The 23,525-nt window shown below is 40.6% G+C and overlaps 1 protein-coding gene across 5 annotated transcripts in view; it reads right to left on the bottom strand.

The window, feature by feature from the left end:
• EML6 (EMAP like 6) overlaps positions 1–21,878 on the bottom strand; it is a 135,091-nt gene extending 113,213 nt beyond the window's left edge. For all 5 annotated transcript variants that reach the window (XR_014582893.1, XM_083832334.1, XM_083832338.1 and 2 more), the window contains exon 1: positions 21,663–21,878. Coding sequence is in view for 4 of the 5 variants with exons in the window: in XM_083832334.1 (XP_083688460.1) it covers positions 21,663–21,859 (197 nt within the window). In the remaining variant the exon portion in view is untranslated. The remainder of the gene's footprint in view (positions 1–21,662) is intronic.
• Positions 21,879–23,525: the final 1,647 nt, after the last annotated feature.

The raw sequence follows: 23,525 nt of genomic DNA, 5'->3' as shown, positions 1-23,525 counted from the left end.
ACTCTAGTAATTAACACAACTATTAACATAACTCATACTTATTAACGTAACTGTTAACACTTGTATGTTGACCACTTTTGAGACAGTTAATCTCTTTCTTTCGCCAAAATTTATTATGTCAGTTTATACAATTTGAAGGGTTTTTTGGTTGTTTTGAAGTCAGTCTAACCACTCTGCTCTAGGAACACTGGATGTCACAAGCAGACAGTCAGTGCTATCACTGCTAACAAACACATCAAGAGCTACGTAACACATATAAAGTTAAAACTGAAGTCTTTACATACACCAGGATTCCCAGCATCTCTCAATTGTACTTTCACCCCTGACAGTCTGATTTGAATGACATCTTATGCTGATGAGACTTCAGGCTGCTCAGGGAACTAGTCCCCTGGGAAACTGCTTTTGAAGGCATCGGCATCCATCAGTGCTGGTCAGTCTTTAAGCGCCGCCTCCTAAAAGCACAGGATCAAGCAATTCCAAAACATTGGAAGTCAAGCAGGCGGGGCAGAAGGCCAGCCTGGCTGACCAGGGATCTTGTACTGGAGCTTAGGAAAAAAGAAAATGTACGGCTGCTGGAAGGAGGGTCAGGCAATGTGGAAGGAATACAGGGATGCTGTTAGCATTTGTAGGGAGAAAATTCGTTTGGCCAAAGCCCAACTAGAGTTGAAGATGGCCAAGTCTGTGGGAGAAAATAAAAAGGTTTTTTTCAGATATATGAACAGAAAAAGGAGGTCCAAAGAAAACATAGGTCCGCTACTTGATGGGGAAGGTCACCTCACAGACAAGGACATAGGCAAAGCAGAGACACTTAATGCCTTCTTTGCCTGTCTTCAATACTGATGATGGGCTTTGGGACCCAGGGTGCCGTAAGCTGGAGGACCATGACGGTGGGAATGATAAACTCCTAACCAACCCTGAAAGTGTGCGGGATTTGCTGCTCCACCTAGGTCCATACAAGTCCATGGGTCCGGATGGGATTCATCCCAGGGTGCTTAAAGAGCTGGCTGATGTCATCACGGGACCTCTCTCAATTATTTTTCAACGGTCTTGGAATCTGGAGAGGTACCATTAGACTGGAAGCTGGCAAATGCTGTACCAATTTTCAAGAAGGGCAAGAAAGAAGACCCTAGCAATTACACGCCTGTCAGTCTCACGTCAGTGCCTGGTAAAATTCTGGAGAAGATAATCCTTGAAGTTATTGAAGTGTGCCTGGGGGACAATGCAGTCATTGGTCCCAGCCAACATGGGTTCACGAGGGGTAGGTCTAATTTGCCTAACAAATTTGATTTCCTTTTACGATAAGATCACCCATCTAGTCAATCAAGGGAAACCAGCTGATATGATCTTTTTGGACTTCAGCAAAGCTTTTGACAGTTTCCCATAGGATCCTACTGGACAAAATGTCCAGCATACAACTTAACAAAAACATCATACGATGGGTGAGCAATTGGCTGACGGGCAGGGCTCAAAGGGTTGTGGTAAATGGGGCCACATCAGGCTGGCGGATGGTCACTAGTGGGGTCCCTCAAGGCTCTATTTTAGGGCCAGTCCTCTTCAATGTTTTTATAAATGATCTGGATGTAGGACTAGAAGGTGTTTTGAGCAAATTTGCCAAGGACACCAAACTTGGAGGAGTTGTAGACTCTGCTGAGGGTGGAAAGGCCTTGCAGAGAGATCTGGACAGACTGGAGAGCTGGGCGGTCACCAACCACATGAAGTTTAACAAGGTCAAGGGCCAGGTCTTGCACCTGGGACGAGGCAACCCTGCCTATACATACAGACTGGGCGACAGATGCTGGACAGCAGCAACACAGAGAAGGATCTGGGGGTTGTGGTCGACAGCAAGTTGAATATGAGCCAGCAGTGTGCCCTGGCAGCCAGGAGGGCCAACCGGATCCTGGGGTGCATCAAGCATGGCATCGCTAGTCGGTCGAGGGAAGGGATTGTCCCACTCTACTCTGCGCTGGCGCGGCCTCACCTCGAGTACTGTGTGCAGTTCGGGGCACCACAGTACAAAAAAGGTGTAAAACTGTTGGAGAGTGTCCAGAGGAGGGCAACGAAGATGGTGAAGGGACTAGAGGCGAAGATGTATGAGGAGCGGCTGAGGTCATTTGGCCTGTTCAGCCTGGAAAAGAGGAGGCTGCGGGGAGACCTCATCAGAATCTACAGCTTCCTCGCAAGAGGGAGTGGAGGGGTGGGCGCTGACCTATTCTCCTTAGTCACCAGTGATAGGACCCACAGGAATGGTGTCAAGCTGAGGCAGGGGAGGTTTAAGCTAGACATCGGGAAGAAGTTCTTCACCGAGAGGGTGGTCGCGCACTAGAACAGGCTCCCCAGGGAAGTAGTCACTGCACCAAGCCTGTTGGAATTTAAGAAGCGTTTGGACTGTGCACTTAGTCTGGTAAGTGCTCTGGTAAGTGTTTCCAGAAATTATACCCACTGAAGATTAATTTACTTGTAAGCTTGTAAAATGATCCATCTGCGTTAACAGAGCAATTCATATGCTAGCACATAAGATAGTACTCAGAGCCATCATGATAGCTGAAAAGCAAATACTGCCTTTGATAACTTTCCAGAAAGATGAGAGAAATAGCAAAAAATGAAGAAGGAGTTTGGAAATTTATCATGCTCTTTGAATCAGATAACTTCTCTTCTGTGCTGGCTATAAAATAGAGTTGGAAAAAAACATATGAAGGGAAATCATTCAGTACCTCTACTTAAGGTTATTTTAGGCAATTAACTTGGACAAGGTTTGAATTACCTGCCTGAAAACAGTTCTTCTTTGACAACTGAATTAAGTTGGGCTCTTGACTTGAGTTTCCTGAGCAGCACCTAAGCTAGGTAACTGAAAGAAACTATCTGAATACTTGACAGATTGTTCAAAACCCACCTGCTGCACATACAATCTGACTTGACAGTAACTTATCTTGAGGTAAGCAATGTTGACAAGACTGCTTTGTAGTTGCTTGAAAGTGAATTGTTATAAGATGTAAATTCAGTAAACTTCAAATTAAAAGTAATGCCATGTAATTCAATTCATGCTTTACATAAGCAACGATAGATAAAATTTTCACTATTAAATTGCTGAGGAACCAGAGTTCTCACTGGAACCCAACAGCATCTATGCTTCTAAGGATGTAATGTTTTCAAAGAAGTATGTTCTGTATCTGAACTTATTTCATTTTAAGTACCTTTATCTTTGCAGAACCAAAAAAAAAAGCTCAAAATATCTATCTAGGTAGGAAAATATCTATCTAGGTAGGTCTGTTTTGCACTGTTGGATCTACTCTGTGCATCTTTCCAATCCGCTTCCAAGTAGCCAAATCTCAGACAACTCTTTTTAGCATTCATTAATCTTTATGTTCTGGTGAATGACTGAGCACAAGTTTTTAAAAGGTATTCACAAACAGCTTCAGGTTACTTCTTCTTCAATAGAACTGGTGGCACTGAGCACCATCATAATATAGGACACCTCCTTGCCCCCAAATTTTTATGCAATATAGTTATTAATTATCCATGTAATTATTAGTTTTACCTGTTTTAATGAATGTGCAGCCAAAGACAGAAATATGAAAGAGCAGGTGTTGTAAACTTATTACACTCCAAAATCCGCTAAGTGCTCTATTTGAGAGAGATTATAGTTATCCAAAGGATTCATTTTAAACAGGACTTAAATAAGCAAACATGGAATTATGACTGTTTTTTATGCAAGCACTATGTCTCATTCCCTTGCCTACTATTATTTCTCTTTTTCTCTTGATTTCTTAGCAAACTATTCAAAGCATGGATTCTGAATCTAGAATACTGTCCCCTGTGAAGCCTCAGAGCAGTTGGCATAACCTCAGCTGAGACCTTTCTGCTGTATTTTAGGTTCTGTAGTGCAGGGGACATTGAAGAGTTTCACACAGTTATGTAACTGCCTAGCAGCAGCATGTTATTTCAGACAGTTATAATCTGTTTTACTGCATGTCATTTTCTGATATTCTATTTTCTCTCTAGCTTAACGGTATCATGGATGCTATATAGGGCAGGTTTTTTGGCCTTTCAAAATGCAACAAGAGAGAAAACAGGCTTCACGCCACAACTGACAGGTTTACATGAAGATCAAAATATGTTCTCCTCTTCATATCATCTTTTCTATTTACTTCTGCCTTGGTAGACACTGTATTACACTCCCCCTTAAACAGAGGAAATAGTTTTTGCTAATAGTTCATATGATACTTGGAGGCTAAAATCTAACGATATTTATAAAGCATAAACCTAATTTAAGATTAGGGGAAAGTATTTTCAACAAAATGAGCTCATCACCTGCATTCAGTTTGGTTTAGCAGACTTCCAGATTTAAGTGATGACAGACAGACAGGAGAATAAAAACAGGAATGGACTTAATTGTGTATACAGCCACAAAGCAACAGGCCTCCCCCCCTTATTAACTTATTACTTTTAGAGTTTTTAAAAAAATGAATGGGCTTTTAAAGAAGATTTCATGCATCCCTGTATCCAGTTCAGATATATACTTGTTTTCCTGTAGTCTGTGCCACTACAACTTATATACATGTCCTGGAGCAAAGTATCATCTCTCCAGGGAAGAATTTTGAGAGTGAAACTGCATCCATACCAAATGCATGTTACAAAAAAGAAAATCATATTTAAGCCTTCAGCATAAGCTTAAGTGAAAAAATACAACAGACAATCCCTGGGAAGGATGTTGAAGGGATCGGGGTGCAGGTAGTGTTCTCATCTGTCCTCCTGATGGGTGACCGGGACCCAGAAAGGAGGAGGTGAACGGGACAGGTAAATGACTGGCTGAGGGGATGGTGTCTGGACCGAGGCTTTGGGTATTTTGATCTTGGGCAGGCCTTTGAGAGGCGAGGTATGTGGGTTGCTGACGGACTCCGACTCAGCAAGTGGGGCACAAGTGTATTGGGGAGCAAGTTCTCTGGACTTATTACCAGGGCTTTAAACTAGGTTTGACGGGGAAAGGGAGGGGAGTTAGAAGTGACAGAGAAGGGCTGGCGGATGTCACTGCTGTCACTGTTGAAGATAGTAGGGAAAAACCTCTGAGCTGTCCCACAGTATTGTCCGAGGGCTCCTCAGAGAAGGTAATATTCCCGATACCCCGTCCGGAATCTTCTTCTTGCATCCCTCTAGGGGTAACTGCGCCTGCTGCTTCCCTAAAATGCCTGTATACCAATGCGCGAAACATGGGAAATACACAGGATGAGCTCGAGATCTGTGTACGGCCACGGGGCCACAACCTCACTGCTATCATGTAGATGTGGTGGGACAGCTCGCATGACTGGAATGCAGTCAGGGAGGGCTACACCCTTTTTAGGAAAGACAGGCTGTGGAAAGGAGGGGGAGGAGTTGCCCTTTATGTGAGGGAGCAATTAGAATGTAGCCAGCTCCACCTGGGGGAGGGTGAAGAACGAGCAGTGAGCTTGTGGATGAGAATTAAGGTGCGGGCTGGTATGGGAGACACTGTTGTGGGGGTGTACTACAGGTCACCAGATCAGGAGGAGGAGATCGACGAGGCCTTCTACAAGCAGCTGGAAGCAGCCTTGTAATCCCAGGCGCTGGTTCTCATAGTGAACTTCAATTATCCAGGTATCTGTTGGGAAAACAACTCAGCCAGGCACGCGCAGTCCAAATGTTTCCTTCAATGCACTGAAGATAATTTTCTGATGCAGGTGGTGGAAGAGCTGACAAGGCAGGGGCTGCTTCTGGACCTTGTTCTTATCAACAGGGATGGGCTTGGTAAGGATGTGAAGGTTGGGGGCAGCTTGGGATGCAGTGACCATGAGATGGTGGAGTTCAAGATGGAATTTGGTGGAAGAAGTAAGGCAAAAAGTAGGATTGCCACCCTGGATTTCCAGAGAGCCAACTTCAACCTCTTCCAGGATCTACTTGGGGTATCTCACTGGCCAGAATGCTAGAAGGCAAGAGTGCTTGTGAGAGCTGGGCAACATTTAGACAGCACTTCTTCCAAGCTCAGGATCGGTGCATCCCAAAGAATAGGAAATCAGGGAAGGGGGGCAGGAGACCTGCATGGATGAGCAAGGAGTTCATCAACAAGATCAAAAGGAAGAGGAAAGTCTATGAAATGTGGAAAAAGGGTCTGCCCTCTTGGGAGGAGTATAGGAGTGTTGTCAGGGCCTGCAGGGATGCGACGAGGAAGACTAATGCCCACCCGGAGGTGAAGTTTGCAAAAGAGATAAAGGATAATAAGTGGTTTTTTGTTGTTGGTTTTTTGTTTTTTTTTTTAAAGTACATAAACAGTAAAAGGAAGACTAGAGATAATGTGGGTCCCCTGCTGAACGAGGGGGGTGTCCTGGTAATGTGGGATGCTGAGAAGGTGGAGATACTGAATGTCTTCTTTGCTTCGGTCTTTGCTTCAAAGACTACCCCCCCGGGACTCCTGGACCCTGGAGGGAGGAGAAAGAGTCTGGGAAGTGGAGATCTCCCCCCTGGTTGACAAGGGAGTGGTATGGGAGCGTCAGTGGGGTCAACGCACACAAATCCATGGGCCCCGATGGGATGCATCCATGTGTCCTGAAGGAGTTAGCGGAGGTGATTGCCAAACCACTCTCTATCATCTTTGAAAGGTCTTGGAGAACAGGAGAGGTGCCTGAAGACTGGAGGATAGCCAATGTCACTCCAGTCTTCAAGAAGGGCAAGAAGGAGGATCTGGGAAACTACAGGCCAGTCAGTCTCACCTCTGTCCCTGGAAAGGTCTTGGAACAGCTTGTTCTGGATGCCATCTCCAAGCAATTGGAAGAGAAGGTTATGAGTAGTCAGCATGGATTCACCAAGGGAAAATCATGTTCGACCAACCTCGTAGCCTTCTATGATGGCATCACCAGCTGGGTAGATGGCTGGGATAGCAGTGGATGTCATCTACCTTGACTTTAGCAAGGCTTTTGATACTGTCTCCCACGACATCCTGCTACCAAAGCTGAGAAAGTGTGGGATAGAAGAGTGGACAGTAAGGTGGGTTGAGAACTGGCTGACTGGCCAAGCTCAGAGGGTGGTGATCGGCGACTCAGAGTCCATCTGGAGACCTGTGACTACCAGTGTTCCCCAGGGGTCAGTGCTGGGTCCGGTCTTGTTCAACATCTTCACTGATGACCTTGATGAGGGAATAGCGTCCACCCTCATTAAGTATGCTGATGATACAAAGCTGGGAGGAAGGGCTGACACGCCAGAAGGCTGTGCTGCCATTCCATGAGACCTGGACAGGCTGGAGAGCTGGACAGGAAGAAACCAGGTGAGGTTTAACAAGAGCAAGTGTAGAGTCCTGCACCTGGGAAGGAACAACTGCATGTATCAGTACAGGATGGGGTATGACCTGCTGGAGAAGAGCTCTGTGGAGAAGGACCTGGGGGTCCTGGTGGACAACAGGTTGGCCATGAGCCAGCAGTGTGCCCTGGTGGCCAAGAAGGCCAATGGGATCCTAGCATGCATTAAAAGGAGTGTGGACAGCAGGTCAAGGGAGGTGATCCTCCCCCTCTACTCTACTCTGGTCAGGCCTCATCTGGAGTACTATGTCCAGTTCTGGGCTCCCCAGTACAAAAAAAAGACAGGGATCTCCTGGAAAGAGTCCAGCGAAGGGCAACACAGAGGATACGGAACCTGGAGCATCTTCCCTATGTGGAAAGGAAGAGAGACCTGGGTCTGTTCAGCCCTCAGAAAAGAAGATGGAGAGGGGATCTTATTAATGTTTACAAATGTCTTAAGTGTGGAAGACAGTGGGATTTGGCCAACCTCTTTTCAGTTGTTTGTGGGGATGGGACAAGGGGCAATGGCCAAAAAATGGAGCACGGGAAGTTCCGCACCAATATGCGGAAGAACTTCACAGTGAGGGTGACGGAGCACTGGAACAGGCTGCCCAGGGAGGTTGTGGAGTCTCCTTCTCTGGAGATATTCAAGGCCCCTCTGGACACCTACCTGGGCAACCTGCTCTAGGGAACCTGCTTTGGCAGGGGCGTTTGGACCCAATGATCTCTTGAGGTCCCTTCCAACCCCTACAATTCTGTGATTCTGCAACAAGCTTTCAAAAAAAAAGTTACCCCATTCTTGGCATTCAGTGTTAATGCAAGTCATGGATTTTCTGGTATTTTTATTTATAATTTCTCTAGCAATACAGTAAACTATATACTGTAATAAAAAGTGTTAAAATATACACTGAAATAACTGGTTTGGCCCAAGAGTTGGAAACTGTAGGCTTTTGCCATATGTGCTTTTTAAGATTTATTATTCTAAGAACTCTTCCCTACATCTACAGAGAAGAAAGGGTCTGCTGAAAAGATAGCAAGAAAATATAGTAGTTGGGAATATGACCTATGTGGAGAGAGGAATTACCTTCCTTAGAATCTATTGTAACAATTCTGCTGGCTGCTTGTAAAAACTCTTTATTGCCTCCTCCATTTTTTGTAATACAACAGTGATGCCATGGAGGTGGGCACTCAAAAATCAGTATTAGACCTGTGTTAGTATAGCTGGTAGTATGCACACTCCATTCCCTCTACAAACAATACTGAAGAGAATATTCTTTCATGCTGTAATTTATTTCCTTCTCCTACCCCAAAATCAAACTCCTTACAAGGAAAAAAATAACAGTTATAAATCTGAAACTCTGATAGAAGCCCTGAAAAAAGTAAATAAGAAAGACAAACAAAAAGACACAACCCCTTCAAATTAAAGTTCTTAGCTAAGTTCTATCTCTAAAGAAGAAACTATTTCATATCTATTTTCTTAATATAGTCACTATTTATGAAATTGCTTTTGCTAAAGGTATTAGTGTTCTGCCAGAAAGGAATTAATTTTAGGAAAGATTATTTTATAAAGGATATGATTTTTTTTTTAAAGGGCGCAAGTCATTTTAGCCTCATGACTGGCACATTAAGTCATAAGAGAAATGTTCTAGTATCAAAAGTGGTTTCATTAACAGTTCATCTTCAGCTAAAATATAATTAATGGAACCAGTAATGAATGAGAACAACTCTGTTGCTTGCTATCTGTAGGCTACAGGAATATCAGAATAGTCCAAAACCTGTTGGCTAGTGATAGAAAGTCAGTGATATTCTAGTGATACAAATTCACTGCTCAAGTTAAAAAAAATACGCTTATGATGATTCAGTGTCTCTGTACTCCTTCCAGTAATTAAAATTTCTTTCAGGTGGCTGGGTAAAATTTTAAACCAATACATTTTCATCACAGCAAAAAGTTATCAAAAATTATGGTTAGATTCCTCTCTGTCTTCAGGGTCCTTCAGGAATATAGGGGATTTAATGAAATGCCAGTTTCATTAAAATGTCAGTATCTGGAGCTCATCAGATAGAAATTCTTTAGCATACGTCAGGTTTTCTTAAAACAATAGTTACTTTTTCCCTCTCTCTGCATGCACGCACATGTCCCATTACTTTTTTTTGTTTGTTTGTTTTAATTTTAGTCTTTACTTTACAGGGATATATGGCAGGAATGCCTGAACATTTTCTTGTCTCAGTTCTACCTCTTATTTAATAATTTTATTCAACCAAAAATAGTAGCATGTATGGTAATAAACTCACTTAAGATTACTATCCTGAGTTTAGAAAGGCATATGCAAGAGACCTACTGAAATCAACCTCAGCAAGGAATAAAGCACCTTTACTGAGCCACTGAATAAATTTAAACTAGAGGCTATGGAGAATATTCATAGGGATTAATCTATATTCAGTGACTGTAATTATACAGGGTGCATGACACTATACTACCTTTTTTCATCAGTTTCTCAAAACACATTTAATAGCAAAAATGTAAAAGCTTTCAGACCTTTTACTGGATTCAAAACAATCATCTGCCACCACCACTAATAAATTTACTAGTAAATTTACTGCTAATAAATACACTAGTTATTCTGACTAGTCTCAGATTTCAAAATAATTTTAAAGGTGGCAATTACAGCTAAATCAGCTTTTCCGGATGTCTATTGCCAGCATAAGGCTACTCTTTAAAGCATTTTGCAGCTACTGCCTTTCTCAAACATCTGCTTTCCCTATCACTATCTTGCCAGCACCAATCTCATACCAAGGCAAAAAAAAAGTTAATGTTTGGAAGACCAAAATTGTATATAGCAAACACATTGACACAGATCTCTAGTATGGCCTACAAGCAGCTTGCTTCAAAATGTCCCATTTGAAGCAAAGTATTCAGCATTCACATAGCTGCTTTTTAGAATACTAGCAGTAACTCTTCTGAATTGTTACCAATGCCCCAGCAAGCATTTTGCAATTGGGCAGATTAAGCAACTTCAGGGCAAAGCAATAGCTGTATAACATTCATCAATTCAGAAGAAGTAAAGGGATCAGTGTATTGGTTAGGAGGTTAAAAAAAGGAGAAATTAATTACATCCAAAACGTTAGCCTTAGCCACAAATCAGTTTGCTGTGATCACAACTTGATCATCAGAAGTTTTGTTTGTTGGTGGTGGTTTTTTTATGAATACAGTAGGCTATCAGTGCTTAGGGTCCTACTTATGGTATAGTAGGACAATTTAGACTACCCAGAGGTAAAATTTTACAAGTTGATGCATATGAAATGAATATTAACTGCTTGACAGTGGCTTTATTACTGGTCTATCCTCTTACTCTTTAGTACTCCTAGCCCATTTTCCATTTATCCAAGGTCACTTATTAACTGTTCATCTTTAAACAGTATTCTACAGATTGCTTTTCTCCCCCCACCCCTTTTGCTCCCAAAGATCTTCAGCCTACACAGGTGACACCATGACTCATTTCTTAAGCTACCACTGGAATTTTTTTTAGTGTATATGCAAAAAGGAAAAAGGAAGCCAAAACCTCTTGCAGCTAGCATCAGGCCAGCTCTGTTCATGAAGGCCAGCTTTGGTGTAGCAAGCTTTGCAGTCGACAAGCTTCTCTTTGGCAGAGTGAAGGAGGCTCTTCTGAAGAGGGTGGAAGAAAAATGAACATAACACAGATGTGAAGAACTCTGAAAAATCTGTTCTTTTCACTTAACAGAAGGGAAATAAAGAGAATTAGCTCTCCTGATCTAATTTTATTCCTAGTTTATTCCTTTCATTGCAATATAAATGTCAAATTTCCACTGAAAATAAACTGTAAATATTAATTTTCATTTGAGATCTGTGATGTAATTTATATCCAAAATTATGTACGCAAAAGAGTCCCATATCCAAAAGAAGCCCCCCAAAAAATTTAAATTCTGAATGTTGTACAGAAACCAATTCAATTATAAAGCACGGGAAATGTAACAGGAGAATAAAGTGCTATGCATAAAATAATAAAAATAAGCATAATGACATTTCTTTAACAACATTACTTAACAATCCTAAAGACTCAAAACTATTTTCAAGTCTCAAAGTGCAAAAATATTCATATCCTGAGCCTATGTCCACTAATCTTAATCTTCTAAAAACATCCAGGAAGGCTCTGTAAGCTTTTGGAAAACCAACCTTTCAACCACTATAAATGTCATGTCTATGCTAAACTTCAGTGCATACTTCATTTCTTCTAGGCTTCTACATTCAAGCAAATGCATCTAGCAGGTTCCCTGAAACAGCATTACCTGAACATTCTGGTAAAACCTGTTGTGAAAATATCACTAAAGGAATATGTGCACCTCTTACTTGTAATAAAGTTCTATGTTCTGCCTTTTTTTTTTTTTAATGTTTAATAAATTATTTACTTTACTTGATGAACAATACTTATACATCAGACCTATGGTGTTATGTTAAACTATCACGAAACTACAGAAAGTAATATTCCTGGCTGTGATTTTAATGGGCTATCTGCTTTGAGCATCTTTTGTTAAAGGCTGTTTCCTGCAACCATGTAGCTCGGATATAATTCTTTAAAACCTGCTTCCTGACTTAAAAGTGATGTAGCCAGTGCAGGCCCAAACTAGAATATGTCTTCAAGATCAGTCTGAAATTAGTAATTCTAGGTTAGCACCTCATCTGTATCACACCATTATGTTCTTATGCCACAAAAAAGAACCGCAGTTGCCTAAAGAGAAGTTATGTGGCCCACTCTGCCACCAGTGAAGGTGCCAGGTGCATAGACATGGGGGAAACAGAGGTACAGTAAGGCCACCTCCTAGATACTTAACTAACCTGCAAAGAGAACCATCCAGTAAAAAGCATTTCCATTATTTAGCTCCTGGAAAGAAGAAACTGCACTTTAAGCACTCTTGTAAGGAACACAACAAAGAACTCACCATCCCAAAAGTAGCTTTGCCTAACTGAGATGGTGATATTTAATTCCCAGATTTAACTTCTTGAGCCTGACCAAAAAAAAAAAAAAGCTTTCAAATAGCTCTTTCAACAAGTGACAGCTTTCCTAACAACTCAATATAATATCCTTTTAGACTTCTGCGGCCCACACAGACAAGGCTTTCATGTTGTCAATACTTCAAAAAAAAAAAAAAAGCAACAACAACAAAAAAAACCTCTACCAGTAGAAGTGGATCCAGATCATATGCAGTAATCACTAATTATACGCACACAACCTTGGACCAGGAGCATGACAATTGCACATTGCAAACTTGTTTTAAAGCTGCTAAAAGAATGAGTAGCTTCATTGAGCAGCATTTCAGTGGGTGTTTAAAAAAAAAAAACACCACACAAAACACTATCTAAAAAGATCAGAAAGTCACCTCAGAATCCTCCAGGAATCTGCTACAGACCTACTATAGACTATTTTGCTAAAGACCAAAATCTTGATTAAATGCAGCCACGCTAGCACATATTCGACAACAGCATAAACACAGGCAAATACTTGGTCCTACTGGCCACGTAATTAGTCACACATACATAATCACCTTTCTGCCTTCTGTCTTGCAGAATATAAGTAAAGAAAGCTCAACTTACCTAATCATAGTTCCAATACATTCCAGCATTTGGAAAACTAAGCAAAATGTTCATTTAGATACTTCAGGAATAACTTTCAAAAACCAGGGATAGGAAAAAAATGAAGGAATCACACTATGACTGGTCAGACAGAAGCTGACTGTGCTTTCATCTTTAGTCCAATGTATCTTAAGGTACACAGAAGAAAGTATGGTCTAACTAGTCGTAGTGAAAGGGTGAAATGCCGTTACTTAAATTGCAAGTTGTAATTAACTGAAGGCATGTTTTATTGCCTTTTATTTTTTTAACTACAGTTAACTTAATCATTCTGAGAAAAAAAAAAAAAGGACATTTAAAAAAAGAGGGAGAGGGAAAAGAAATGGTACATAGTATCCTGAATTCTTCAAGAGTTCAGTTCACCTTTCCTGAAACTGTTATAAATACCCTTATTTTGCTATGAATATTTGCACATGAGTTACTACCAAAGACAATATAAGAGTAAATGACATTTGCATTTTTCCTCTCTGCATAGGGAAGGCAATTTCTGAGGACTGCAAGGCAGACACTTTGTATAAATACACCACCACTTTTGACGTAATACAACAATATTACTAGTCAGCAGTTCTTTTGTAGGGCTGCCACTTCAACATTCAGGTCTGCTGAAAATAACGAAGACAATCAAAATTTCTCATAAAAATTCAGAAAAAAAATTTGTAATTAGGATTGTTAGGCAACTAAAACAAAGGGGTTACTATTTGTCTCTGAGTATAGTTTATTTCATATTCCATTTTTGTCATCATAGTTTCAGAGTATTCCATTCTCAAATAAAGACAACCCATCTGTCTCAAAAGAAAGAAGAAACTTCAACATCAACAGAAATTATATCAATAAGATACAGTGTACCAAAGTACATTATACTATTAGACTGTTAAAAGGAGCTTGATATATTTTATATTAAAATCACATTAGTAAATGCAAAACACCTCAGCAATAATTCTGAAATATGAACATCAAAATTTGACACCACTAAGTCCATCTCTGACTGCTAACTTAATTACATACAGTTAGTCTTCTCAGTTACGTGAAAAATCTCAAAAGACTGCGAAAACAAACATACAGCTCAGAACGTCACCACTACACAAGATCAGACAAATAGCAATACCTCTTTGAGAACCACATCATTAACAAGTTGTTCTTAACAACTTGCACAATCCAGTTCGGAATGTATGGTGGTGAGAAAACTAAACCAGTAACTTCTATTTCCGGTATATTTGCATAATGCATTTAAACCTTTCCTCACATCACCAGTAACTCCAGACAAAAATACTGTAATGTTCTTCCCTGGACCCATGTGATGGCACTGGCACTGAAGATGCAGCAGGGGTGAAGGATGTTTCCTTTAGTGATCTCCTGGGTTGGCTCATCGTGCCATTTTTCAAGAAAAACAAACATACAATCTATACTTGATCTGAAGTTCAGATCAAGTATAGAGTATAAATAAAGAAATAAATAGAGCTCCAAAGATCTCATTCCAGGGCGGTTACAAATATCACCTCTAAAGACAAATTCAAATTCAACATTTGGTAGACAAACTACAGGTAACTAAATGTTCTTGGAGTTAAAATGTATCACAAAAAAAAAAAAAACAAGCTGCTATTCCAAATCAAATACTTCAGGTGGAAAAAAAAGTACAAATTTTACGTGTTTGTTGTTCACTAAGGTTCCTGTGAAAGGCATCCTGCAGAAATGATTTGAGTTGAAGAAAGCCTGTGGATACAACACCTAAGCCTAGTACTAACGCCACTGAGGAGAATTCATTGAAATATTTATGCTACCTAATAACTGTTCCAGCAGTTCATCCTTCTACAGAGGCTAACAGAAGTATTGCTGCTGTTCCTTCTCATCACCCAAGACTTTTATTTAAGAAATAACCTCCCTCAAGCTGAAAACCCTGCTTCTACTCTCAAGGAGACACTATAGCAGAGGAGTTCTCTTCTGCAATTCCATGCACAAACTAAAAATAAAATAAGATAATCCCTCTTCCGTTTTCAAAGGAATTGCAACTCTTGTGTCCTTGAGAAAAAGGCTGAAGCATGGACTGTAGCAACCTACACCTCCTCATCTGGAAAGTCTTGGCTGCCAACTCCTATGGTGAAGATGTAAGAAGGGCATTTGTAGCCCTTATCAAAGATGATTCTTTCTTGTCATATCCAGTTACAAACAAGTTATTCCAGGCATCATTACTCTGCACTAAGTGCTGAAACACACGATTGTTTTTTTCATTGTGTTTTAAAAAATATTAATAAATAGAGTTGTAGTTCCTCCTGGCAAAAAAAATAAAATAAAAAAATCAAGACTTAGAATCAAGAAAGTATCTGGAAACTGCCTATATAAATCTGAAATCTGTTTAGTCAGGTTAAGAAAGACGGAAAGAATAGTTCTTGGAGGTTTACCTCTTCTATGAGACAGTTTGTGTTTATGAACTTCTGTAAAAGTTAAAATTTGTACACTTTTGCAGGAAGTTCTATGGTAGGAAACAGTAATACAAAACTGTCCCATAAGTTCCCCCATCCCCATCCTTTGAATGATCAAGATAAATTCAGAATGGCTCATAACAAGGCATTTTCCTATGATTGATGGTAAAGAGCAATTGCACACCAGTACCTGAAGATTCCTAGTCATCTAGATTAAAATAATAATTTAAATTTAAATTTCAAGATAAACTAATGTAAGCAATGGGAAGAAGGTAAAATGACAGATCTCTAACTCCAAGACTCCAATATAAGATTAATGAATACCCAAACCTTGATTTTCAAAAAGACGCACAGCTCTGTGTGATGAGTTTCTTCTAACAAATCCAATGAAAAAAAACTTAATACACTAGCTGATAAAGGCTTAAATGCTTGTCATTTTTCAACGTTGCAAAGATAGAAATATAATAACAATCCAAGCATTTTCTGCAGAAGAATACGAGTGCTTCCTGTTTTGTTGAACAAGATTTTTCTTTTCCATTTTGATAATGAGTTAAATCTAACTGATGATTTAAATGCTCAAATGTCTACTTGCAATTTTTAACAACAACCATCTTTTCACTTGTCCAAACAAACACACAAACTGTGACTGAGCAAGCAGTAAATCTTTCTTATATTCCTACTACCATATAAGATGTCTCACTGGGATGTATAATGATTAGACTGTTTAAATAATGTGGTTAAATGACAATTCTCACAGACATATTGTATAAATGTCTGCTAAACTTTTTATCTTTTTAACTAATCTATGTATTTTAAAGTTATATTTGATAAGATGCAGTAACTATATATTCCACACGTCTGATGCATTAATATGGATATTTAAGAAAAATATTTATGCCAACTCACACCTCAGTAAAGGCTTAAAATCCTAACACACCATAGCAATCAAACAGAGCAAATATAAGAGCAGCCACCAGAAAGTCCTGAAAGAACAGGCATTTTCCCCTGTTTTTTGAGACTGAATGTAAAAGAAGCCGTAAGCTGATAAAATTAGTTCCTTTGGGGCATTTCTAGGGTGAGGATTTCCATAATACGAAAATCCTTTAACAACCTACAGTCTCAAAACGCTTTCCAAATCACTTTAGAATGCTCAGATCTCAGACTCTGCTTCACCCTAGCTGTTCCACAATCATGCTTTTCAAGTTGTAATGGCTTTGCTTAGGTACCTGCATAGCACTTGCATAGGAAACACGTCTGGAAATTCTGTTGTTAAAAGTCTCATTTGGCTTCATTGCTACTTTCCTATTTTTTTGGTTGCTATGTTTCAGCTGTCCCGCATGGGCACCTTCTGTGACTGAAGTCCAGGTTAAAAACAAGCTACAGACAGTACAATTTTCCATAAAATTACAAGAAATAAAAACATTAACTTGAATATCATTTTACAGGAAACAAATGCTGTAACTTGCCATCAAAAAGGTGTCAATTCTACATAAATTTGAAGTATTTTAGATCCATTCAAATAAGCACCCTCTATAAACATAAATATTTTAATACAAAAATTTAAATAAAACTATTCAAGTACATTTTTGGTATTTTCACTTTGGGGGTTTGATTTGCAAACCTCTGCCATCAATTTACTTATTCCAAAATTATGTTTACTATAGTCAACAACATATGACATTGCCTCAAGCAATCATATTTCTTTCTTCCCCAACTACAGAAAGACAAGAAAACAGTCACTTTCTAATATGAATCCAGCCTCTTGAAAAGAACACTTTAAAGAACAAACCAGGCCCCCAGTCACTCTCGCAGCAAAGTAAATCTCATAACTATTGGCACATCCACATTTTTAATCTCAATCTGTCAGCACAGTAGAACACGTACACCAGCATACTTACAGCAATATTCTGATAAATCCTACATCGCTACTACATCGTAAGCAGCCTTACATAAAGGACATGCTTTGGTATCCACAGATCATAGGCTGACTTTCCAGGTAACATGCCCAGGCAGCAAACACCACAGAGGTGCCTGAGAAAAGGAGCAGTCTCTTGTGCAGCTCCCTGCCTTACAGGTGACTTGTTTTAAGCCAGTTAGAAAGCAAAATGTGATTTAAAAAAAAAAAATCACATAATGTGATATAATGTGCATAATACCACAACATACACCATACATATACCACAACATATACCACATACATACACCATAATGCATAATACCACAACATATCATATACACGAAGGTATCTGTCAAGTTAAATATAGGTGTCTTATCATTATTAAGATGTTCTTAACAACTTACACAATCTCATTCAGAATGTAAGGTAGAAACGATGAGAAACCTACTAAGTGTAGATGAAGTCTTCAATACAATGTAAAAGGTGTTCTCTCAGCGAGTTTTTGCATATCCAGGAAAACCGTTCAATATTGCAGACATTATTGGCAATGAAAACAAGGAATCATCTAATTGCTTGCTGTTAGCAAAGTAACACACAATAAGAGTAAGAAAACCTTCTGTTCTTTTGCAAGAGCTCAATTACAGTCAAAACTTACAATCCAGTCTTGCAAGCAGTAATACTAAACATAAATCCTACACTTGCATGAATTTCATTGAAGGCAGTGACACTGCATGGATGCAACATTCTTGCTGACATGTTAACATACAGTCATTACAATGGCCTTCTGTAAAGCCCACTTTCAAGTTAATCAGGAAGGAAAACAATACCCATATGTTAGTATTACAACTTCCAAAACCTAATCCTGTAGAGCACAAATGACCAAATTCAATGAAAATAAGTTATGTGTGTAATGACAATCTATACTACACTTTCTATGTAAAAACGTTGCAATAGCTAGACTTGGACATAGCTATTACACATCAGCTATGATGCTTCAGCTAGATCACATTTCAAGAACAAACAAGAGCTACCATGCAAGCAACTTCAGGATTGCTTTGTGGTCTGTAATAAAGGCATTAGAGTAAAACGCAGGGCTCTCAGCTTAGAGAAAACAGTAATATTCTGACCTTCACCACCCCTAAGCTGCTAGATTGTGCTTGACCATCACAGCTTTTTTTTTTTTTAATAAATAAAAAAAAAAGACAGAGGGAGAAAAATAGGGTATACTTCATGCTCTTTGACTGCAAACTTCATAACTGGCATGCATTTTTAGGGTCCAAATAAAACTCATCAGTAGTCAGAGACCAGAACCAATTCTATTCATTTCAACCACATGCTCTCATCCTGTTTTATAATGACAGTACTTGATAAACAATAGCATTAACTATTCACAATTAATTAATGTGCAAGAAGAATAACATTATATGATGGGAAGTAACAAAAGAATCATAAAATGCTTTAGGTTTGAAGGGGAGCTCTGGAGGGCATCCAAGCCAGTCCAACCCCTCCACAAAGCAGAACTCACTTCAAAGTTAAATTCAGCAGTCCAGAACCGTATCTCATTAGGAAGTTTAAAGGAGGATGAGCTCGGAAGTACAGCACCTTGTAGTTGCCTCACACAAGAAACTAAATACTTCAGAACTCACTTGTTCATACCCTTGTTCACACCCTGGACATCTACCTTACTAGCTGAGTGCAGTATGTTAAGTTCCTTACACAAACAGAATTTTTCATATATAAATCTTGGAGGAAAAAAAAAAAATCATTTCTCCATTAATCCAACAGCCTGGTCTATTTTAGCCAAAACTAAATGACGTCCAACTGCATTACCTTGATACAAAGCAAGAGACAAGACTATTAAAATTGTGAAAACAGTGAGCATACGCTTTTACATGTGACCTTTTCACCAAGGGAAGGTATCTACTTTCATGATTGTAGTAAACATTTTAAGGTAATGCACATGTTCTCAACCCTCTGAATAACAGGTTCATCATTTGTTTCCACAAAATAGTATTTGCTGAAAGCTTTCAACATGGGACGAGCTAATGGCAACCACTGGAAGGGGTTCTGCCCGCTTCAAGGATTTACAGTGTTAATGATTCTGCAATCTTTTCCAAAGTCTGCAAGTTCTACTTTTTTTTTTTTAATATGTTTCAAACCTCCTTAAAAAGTAGTCTGTTGGACTGCAAATACATGCACTGTTGTTTACAAGGTAGTCTCAGGGAAATACATTCCAACAAAAGCAGAAAAACGTGAGAATTATATTCTTCTCATTCAACTCTATTGGATGCTGTGAAGCCTAAAGTGTGATAATTTAAATTCCTGCATTTATTAGATATATCAGCAATACTCATACAAGGAACCACTGACTTTAAAGTACTGACAGTGATGGAATATTCCTCAATAAGGTCTACAAAGTGCATCAAAGGCAGAAGAGGCAAACATTAACAGATGCAAACAACAGAATATTCTAGCAACATTTTGGAGACACTTAAATAACAACTCTTTCCTTCCTTAAAACCATTATGACAGCAACTTTTCTTGGCCACTAAAAATGGAAATCAACTGACATCTTGGGCCCTGTTCATGCTTTCTGGCACAAAACATTTCATCCTCTGCAGAAACTATGGTCATCCTAGAGAATTCTCATCTTGACCTGGATCAGAAACAAAACTCATCATCCAAAAGCATTAGTTAAACAATAACTGAACAGACAATGAATCCTCAAAACACCTGCTAATTTGAACAGGTGACTGCTAGTTTTCTTTAAGAAAAAAAAAAAAAAGTAGACCAGGCACAGTTAGTGTCAAATTAGTGTTACAGTTCTAGTTAGTGTACAAATACGAGGCACTCACAATCTTTCTATACCCATTTTAAGCTCTAAATGTGACACTGCCAAAAGTGGTGTCCTAATATGAGATGTTTTAAAAGAGAAGGCACAGAAGTTGTCCAACACAGTTGGGTTTGGCAGGGAAGCGTTATCAAGTATAAAAAAATAATGGATATATGCAGCTGTGTCTTGACAAGTTATCTTTCTAGTATTTATTAAGAATTCAAACATTAGCTCATACATACTACTCTCTATACGGATTACACTTCATATCCCCTAGAGTATCAAAAATTATTTCCCTGCAGTAAAGAAAACTTGCATTTCATGATATTGTGGATACATCTAAAATAGTCATTCCTCTCTTAGTTATCTGAACAACTAAGAGTCTATTTGAATAACCCTCTGGAAGCGATAACACCTTTGAAACCACAATAAACTTGTGAACACATGCACCGAATTTTCTTGAAATGGCACTGCTTTAACTCAGATTATAAAAGGGAGGAGAAAAACGCTACTAGGAGTCACAGCAGCCAAGCTCTCACTGGGAAAAGTGGATGGTTTTCTGTAAACAAGACTCCAGAATGATTATATGACAATTATGTGATTTTGTTATCCAGTGTCAAAACTCTAACTTCAGCAGGTATTTCCACAGTACTACTGCATCATGAGTCACCTGGGACTATTTTCATCAAGAAAACGTTTCATTCATGCTGAATTCAGGTGAATAGGGAGGGCAGCAGCTAGCTGTGCTCAGAGGACTGTCATTACCATGCAACTCCCTTTATGAGGATATTCTAGTTTCAGGTTTTTGTCAGGAATAGAGCAGGAGTGGAGACAACATTAATTTTCTATTTACTGACTTCATTTCTATATTCTGAACACATTGTTTAAAAGGCTATCTTGAGCTCTGAAACCACATTTTTGTTCTGTTACTTTGTGTGGTGGAATAAAATTAGTATCCCTGTAGTATGGTAACATCAATCAAATTCACTTTTTAAGCAGAAATTGAAAGAAAGAGACAAGAAATTAGCCAGATCAGGAGCAAGACCTGTGCTTTTGTAGCCATCTTGCACCAGCACACTTGGAATTATTTTGACTGGAGTACCAACAGTTCTACTCGATTTTTCAGGGAAATTTTCAGAATGGTATGTTTATGGCCAGGTTTATGGCACTCTTGTGCTGGGTGTAAGGAGAACTACACCCGCCTTGTCTAAGACATCAGAATTGGTGATACAGGTTCCCAGTGCTGGGGAGATTAGCTGCTGGATCCACAGTTTTGCAGCACTGTTGCACTAAGATCTTCCCATTGCATTTTTATATGGAAATAATCTATTTTGCTTTTGGTGCAGTGCAACAGAAAAACTTACCTTCTGTGTTATAGCAACGTTTTGAAGCTGTGCTACAAAGATAATAATAATCTAATCTAGATACCCAGCTTTTACCCAGACAGCTGATAACAAATCTGAGCTGCTTTAAAACGACAGCTACAAGCAGAGCTGTGAGAAGCGAGGAGGGGGGTATTCTGCCAGCCCTACATTCTCCTCCCTTCCTTTTAAACCCCACCCCGCCCCACCACAAGAGAAGTCAACCCCCTTACCTGATAATATCGTCGTTGTGCCCTAGGAAGAATTTCTGGCTGTGCTCTCTGGTGTTATAAACCACGCCGACTCCAGCCACAAAGTAGACCACCTCTTTGCCCGCCGTGTAGTACAGGTTGTTGCGGCACTGGTGACCCCTGTACCCGTAAACCCACTCCAGACGGAGCTGGCATCTAGGAGCTGTCCGATCCGCCATGATAACCAATCCCCTCTCCCCACAAGCACGCACAAAACCTAGCGCTGCCCCCTCCTCCCCTCAACTCCTTCCCCGTCGGGGTTTTCCCTTTTGAAACGTTAGCGGTCCTTGCCCGGCTGCCGAATCTTCAGGTGGCACTTTCCAGCGACGATCGTAAATGCAAAACGCATTCGCAGATCGGGGCTGCTACTGCTGCCGCTGCCGCTCCTACTGCTGCGCTGCCACCATAATCTGCTGCCGCCCAGGGCGAGCAGTCGCCGCTTCCCCGCTGCTGCGCGGCCCCGGTAACTTCTTGGGGGAGAAGGGAGATAACAAAAATACACCTACATAAACAGCAACCAGGGCTTTTTTCTTTCCGAAGGCAAAGTAACTTCTGTGCGTCACCGCCACCTGCCAAAGGCTCCCTGCTGCATCTCTCGTATTGCACCTTCTTGTCTTCCTGCAAAAAGCTTCCCGGGTGTTCTTCTTGCTAAGATTTCTATCTTTGGATCAAAACTGAAAGGGGGGGGGGGGGGGGAACGGGAAAGAAAAAAACATCGTGTTTTCAAACTGCAGAATGCATGTGTATTTAAAATGCAGGGGGACTACTTTGATTGGGGGGGGAACACTGCTTGGATGTGTGCTGTGGCAGCGCTGAGTGGTTAGGGTCTTCTAAGCCTTTTCAGCAGGATCCAATGCTCTCAGTCTTCATATTAGGTACTATCGAAAGAGGATTCACATACAACAACCAGAATAAATATGATAATATTACCCCATCTATCCTTATTCCCTAGAATCCAAAACTTGCTCTTTTTGGAGTCTACAGTGACTACATAATTCAGACAACCTCATGTTATAATTTCTCAGTCACAAACCACTCCAATTTGCCTTAAAATAGGGGGGAAGAGGGGGTGATGTTGCATTCATTTTTTGATTTACTGCTGTCCGTTGGAGTGGTATTTCCCAGGAACACACTTCCTTACTTTTCTGTTTCATCTAAAGCAGGATTTGTATTGTCATTACCAGGAGAGCATGGTTGCTGCATGTTGTGGTAAGCCATCCATCGCTTTATAGTATCACTCAACAAGAGACCAAATCCAGCCCTCCAGAAACTCGGCCACAATCACAGGAAGGAGAATGCTAAATCTGAGGCGAAAACCCAACAGCTCATTCAGAGAGGCACTACAGCACAGTGCCAAATGGAAGCCAGGTATAAATTACCCACTACAAGGGTGACCCGCGTGCCTTTCCCCACACAACACCGCCTCACATTCACTATCTGCCCAAAGCGAAGAGCAGCGTGTCGACAGCGGCTCACACGCACTCTCACAGCACCGGCAACGCTCCCGGCCCTCAGCGCACTACGCCCCTCCACGCTCGAAGTGGACCTGTGAGGAAAACCTGGCATCCCACCCCCAGCAACAGCCTACGGAGGGAACGTCGTCCCCCGCGACCCCCAGGCTGACGGCGCCTCGAGCAGGCAGCTCCCGGGCGCGGCCCCCGCTGAGGGCTGCCCCCGCTGAGGGCCGGGCACTGCCCTCTCGCCCCCACACGGCGGCGCCGAGGGGACGGCGTCTCGGGCGTGTGAGGGTGGAGGCGCGGCCCTCCCTCTCCAGCGGAGGGAGCAGCGAGGGCTCGTCGAGGAGCAGCGGCTCCACCGTCACCTGGCAGCGGTGGCGGAGGACAG

The sequence above is a fragment of the Anser anser genome (genome assembly GCF_964211835.1).
Source record: "Anser anser genome assembly, chromosome: 3".
Classification (NCBI taxonomy): domain Eukaryota; kingdom Metazoa; phylum Chordata; class Aves; order Anseriformes; family Anatidae; genus Anser; species Anser anser.
Note: the sequence above shows the minus strand (reverse complement) of the source record. Positions and strands in the feature narration are given on the sequence as shown.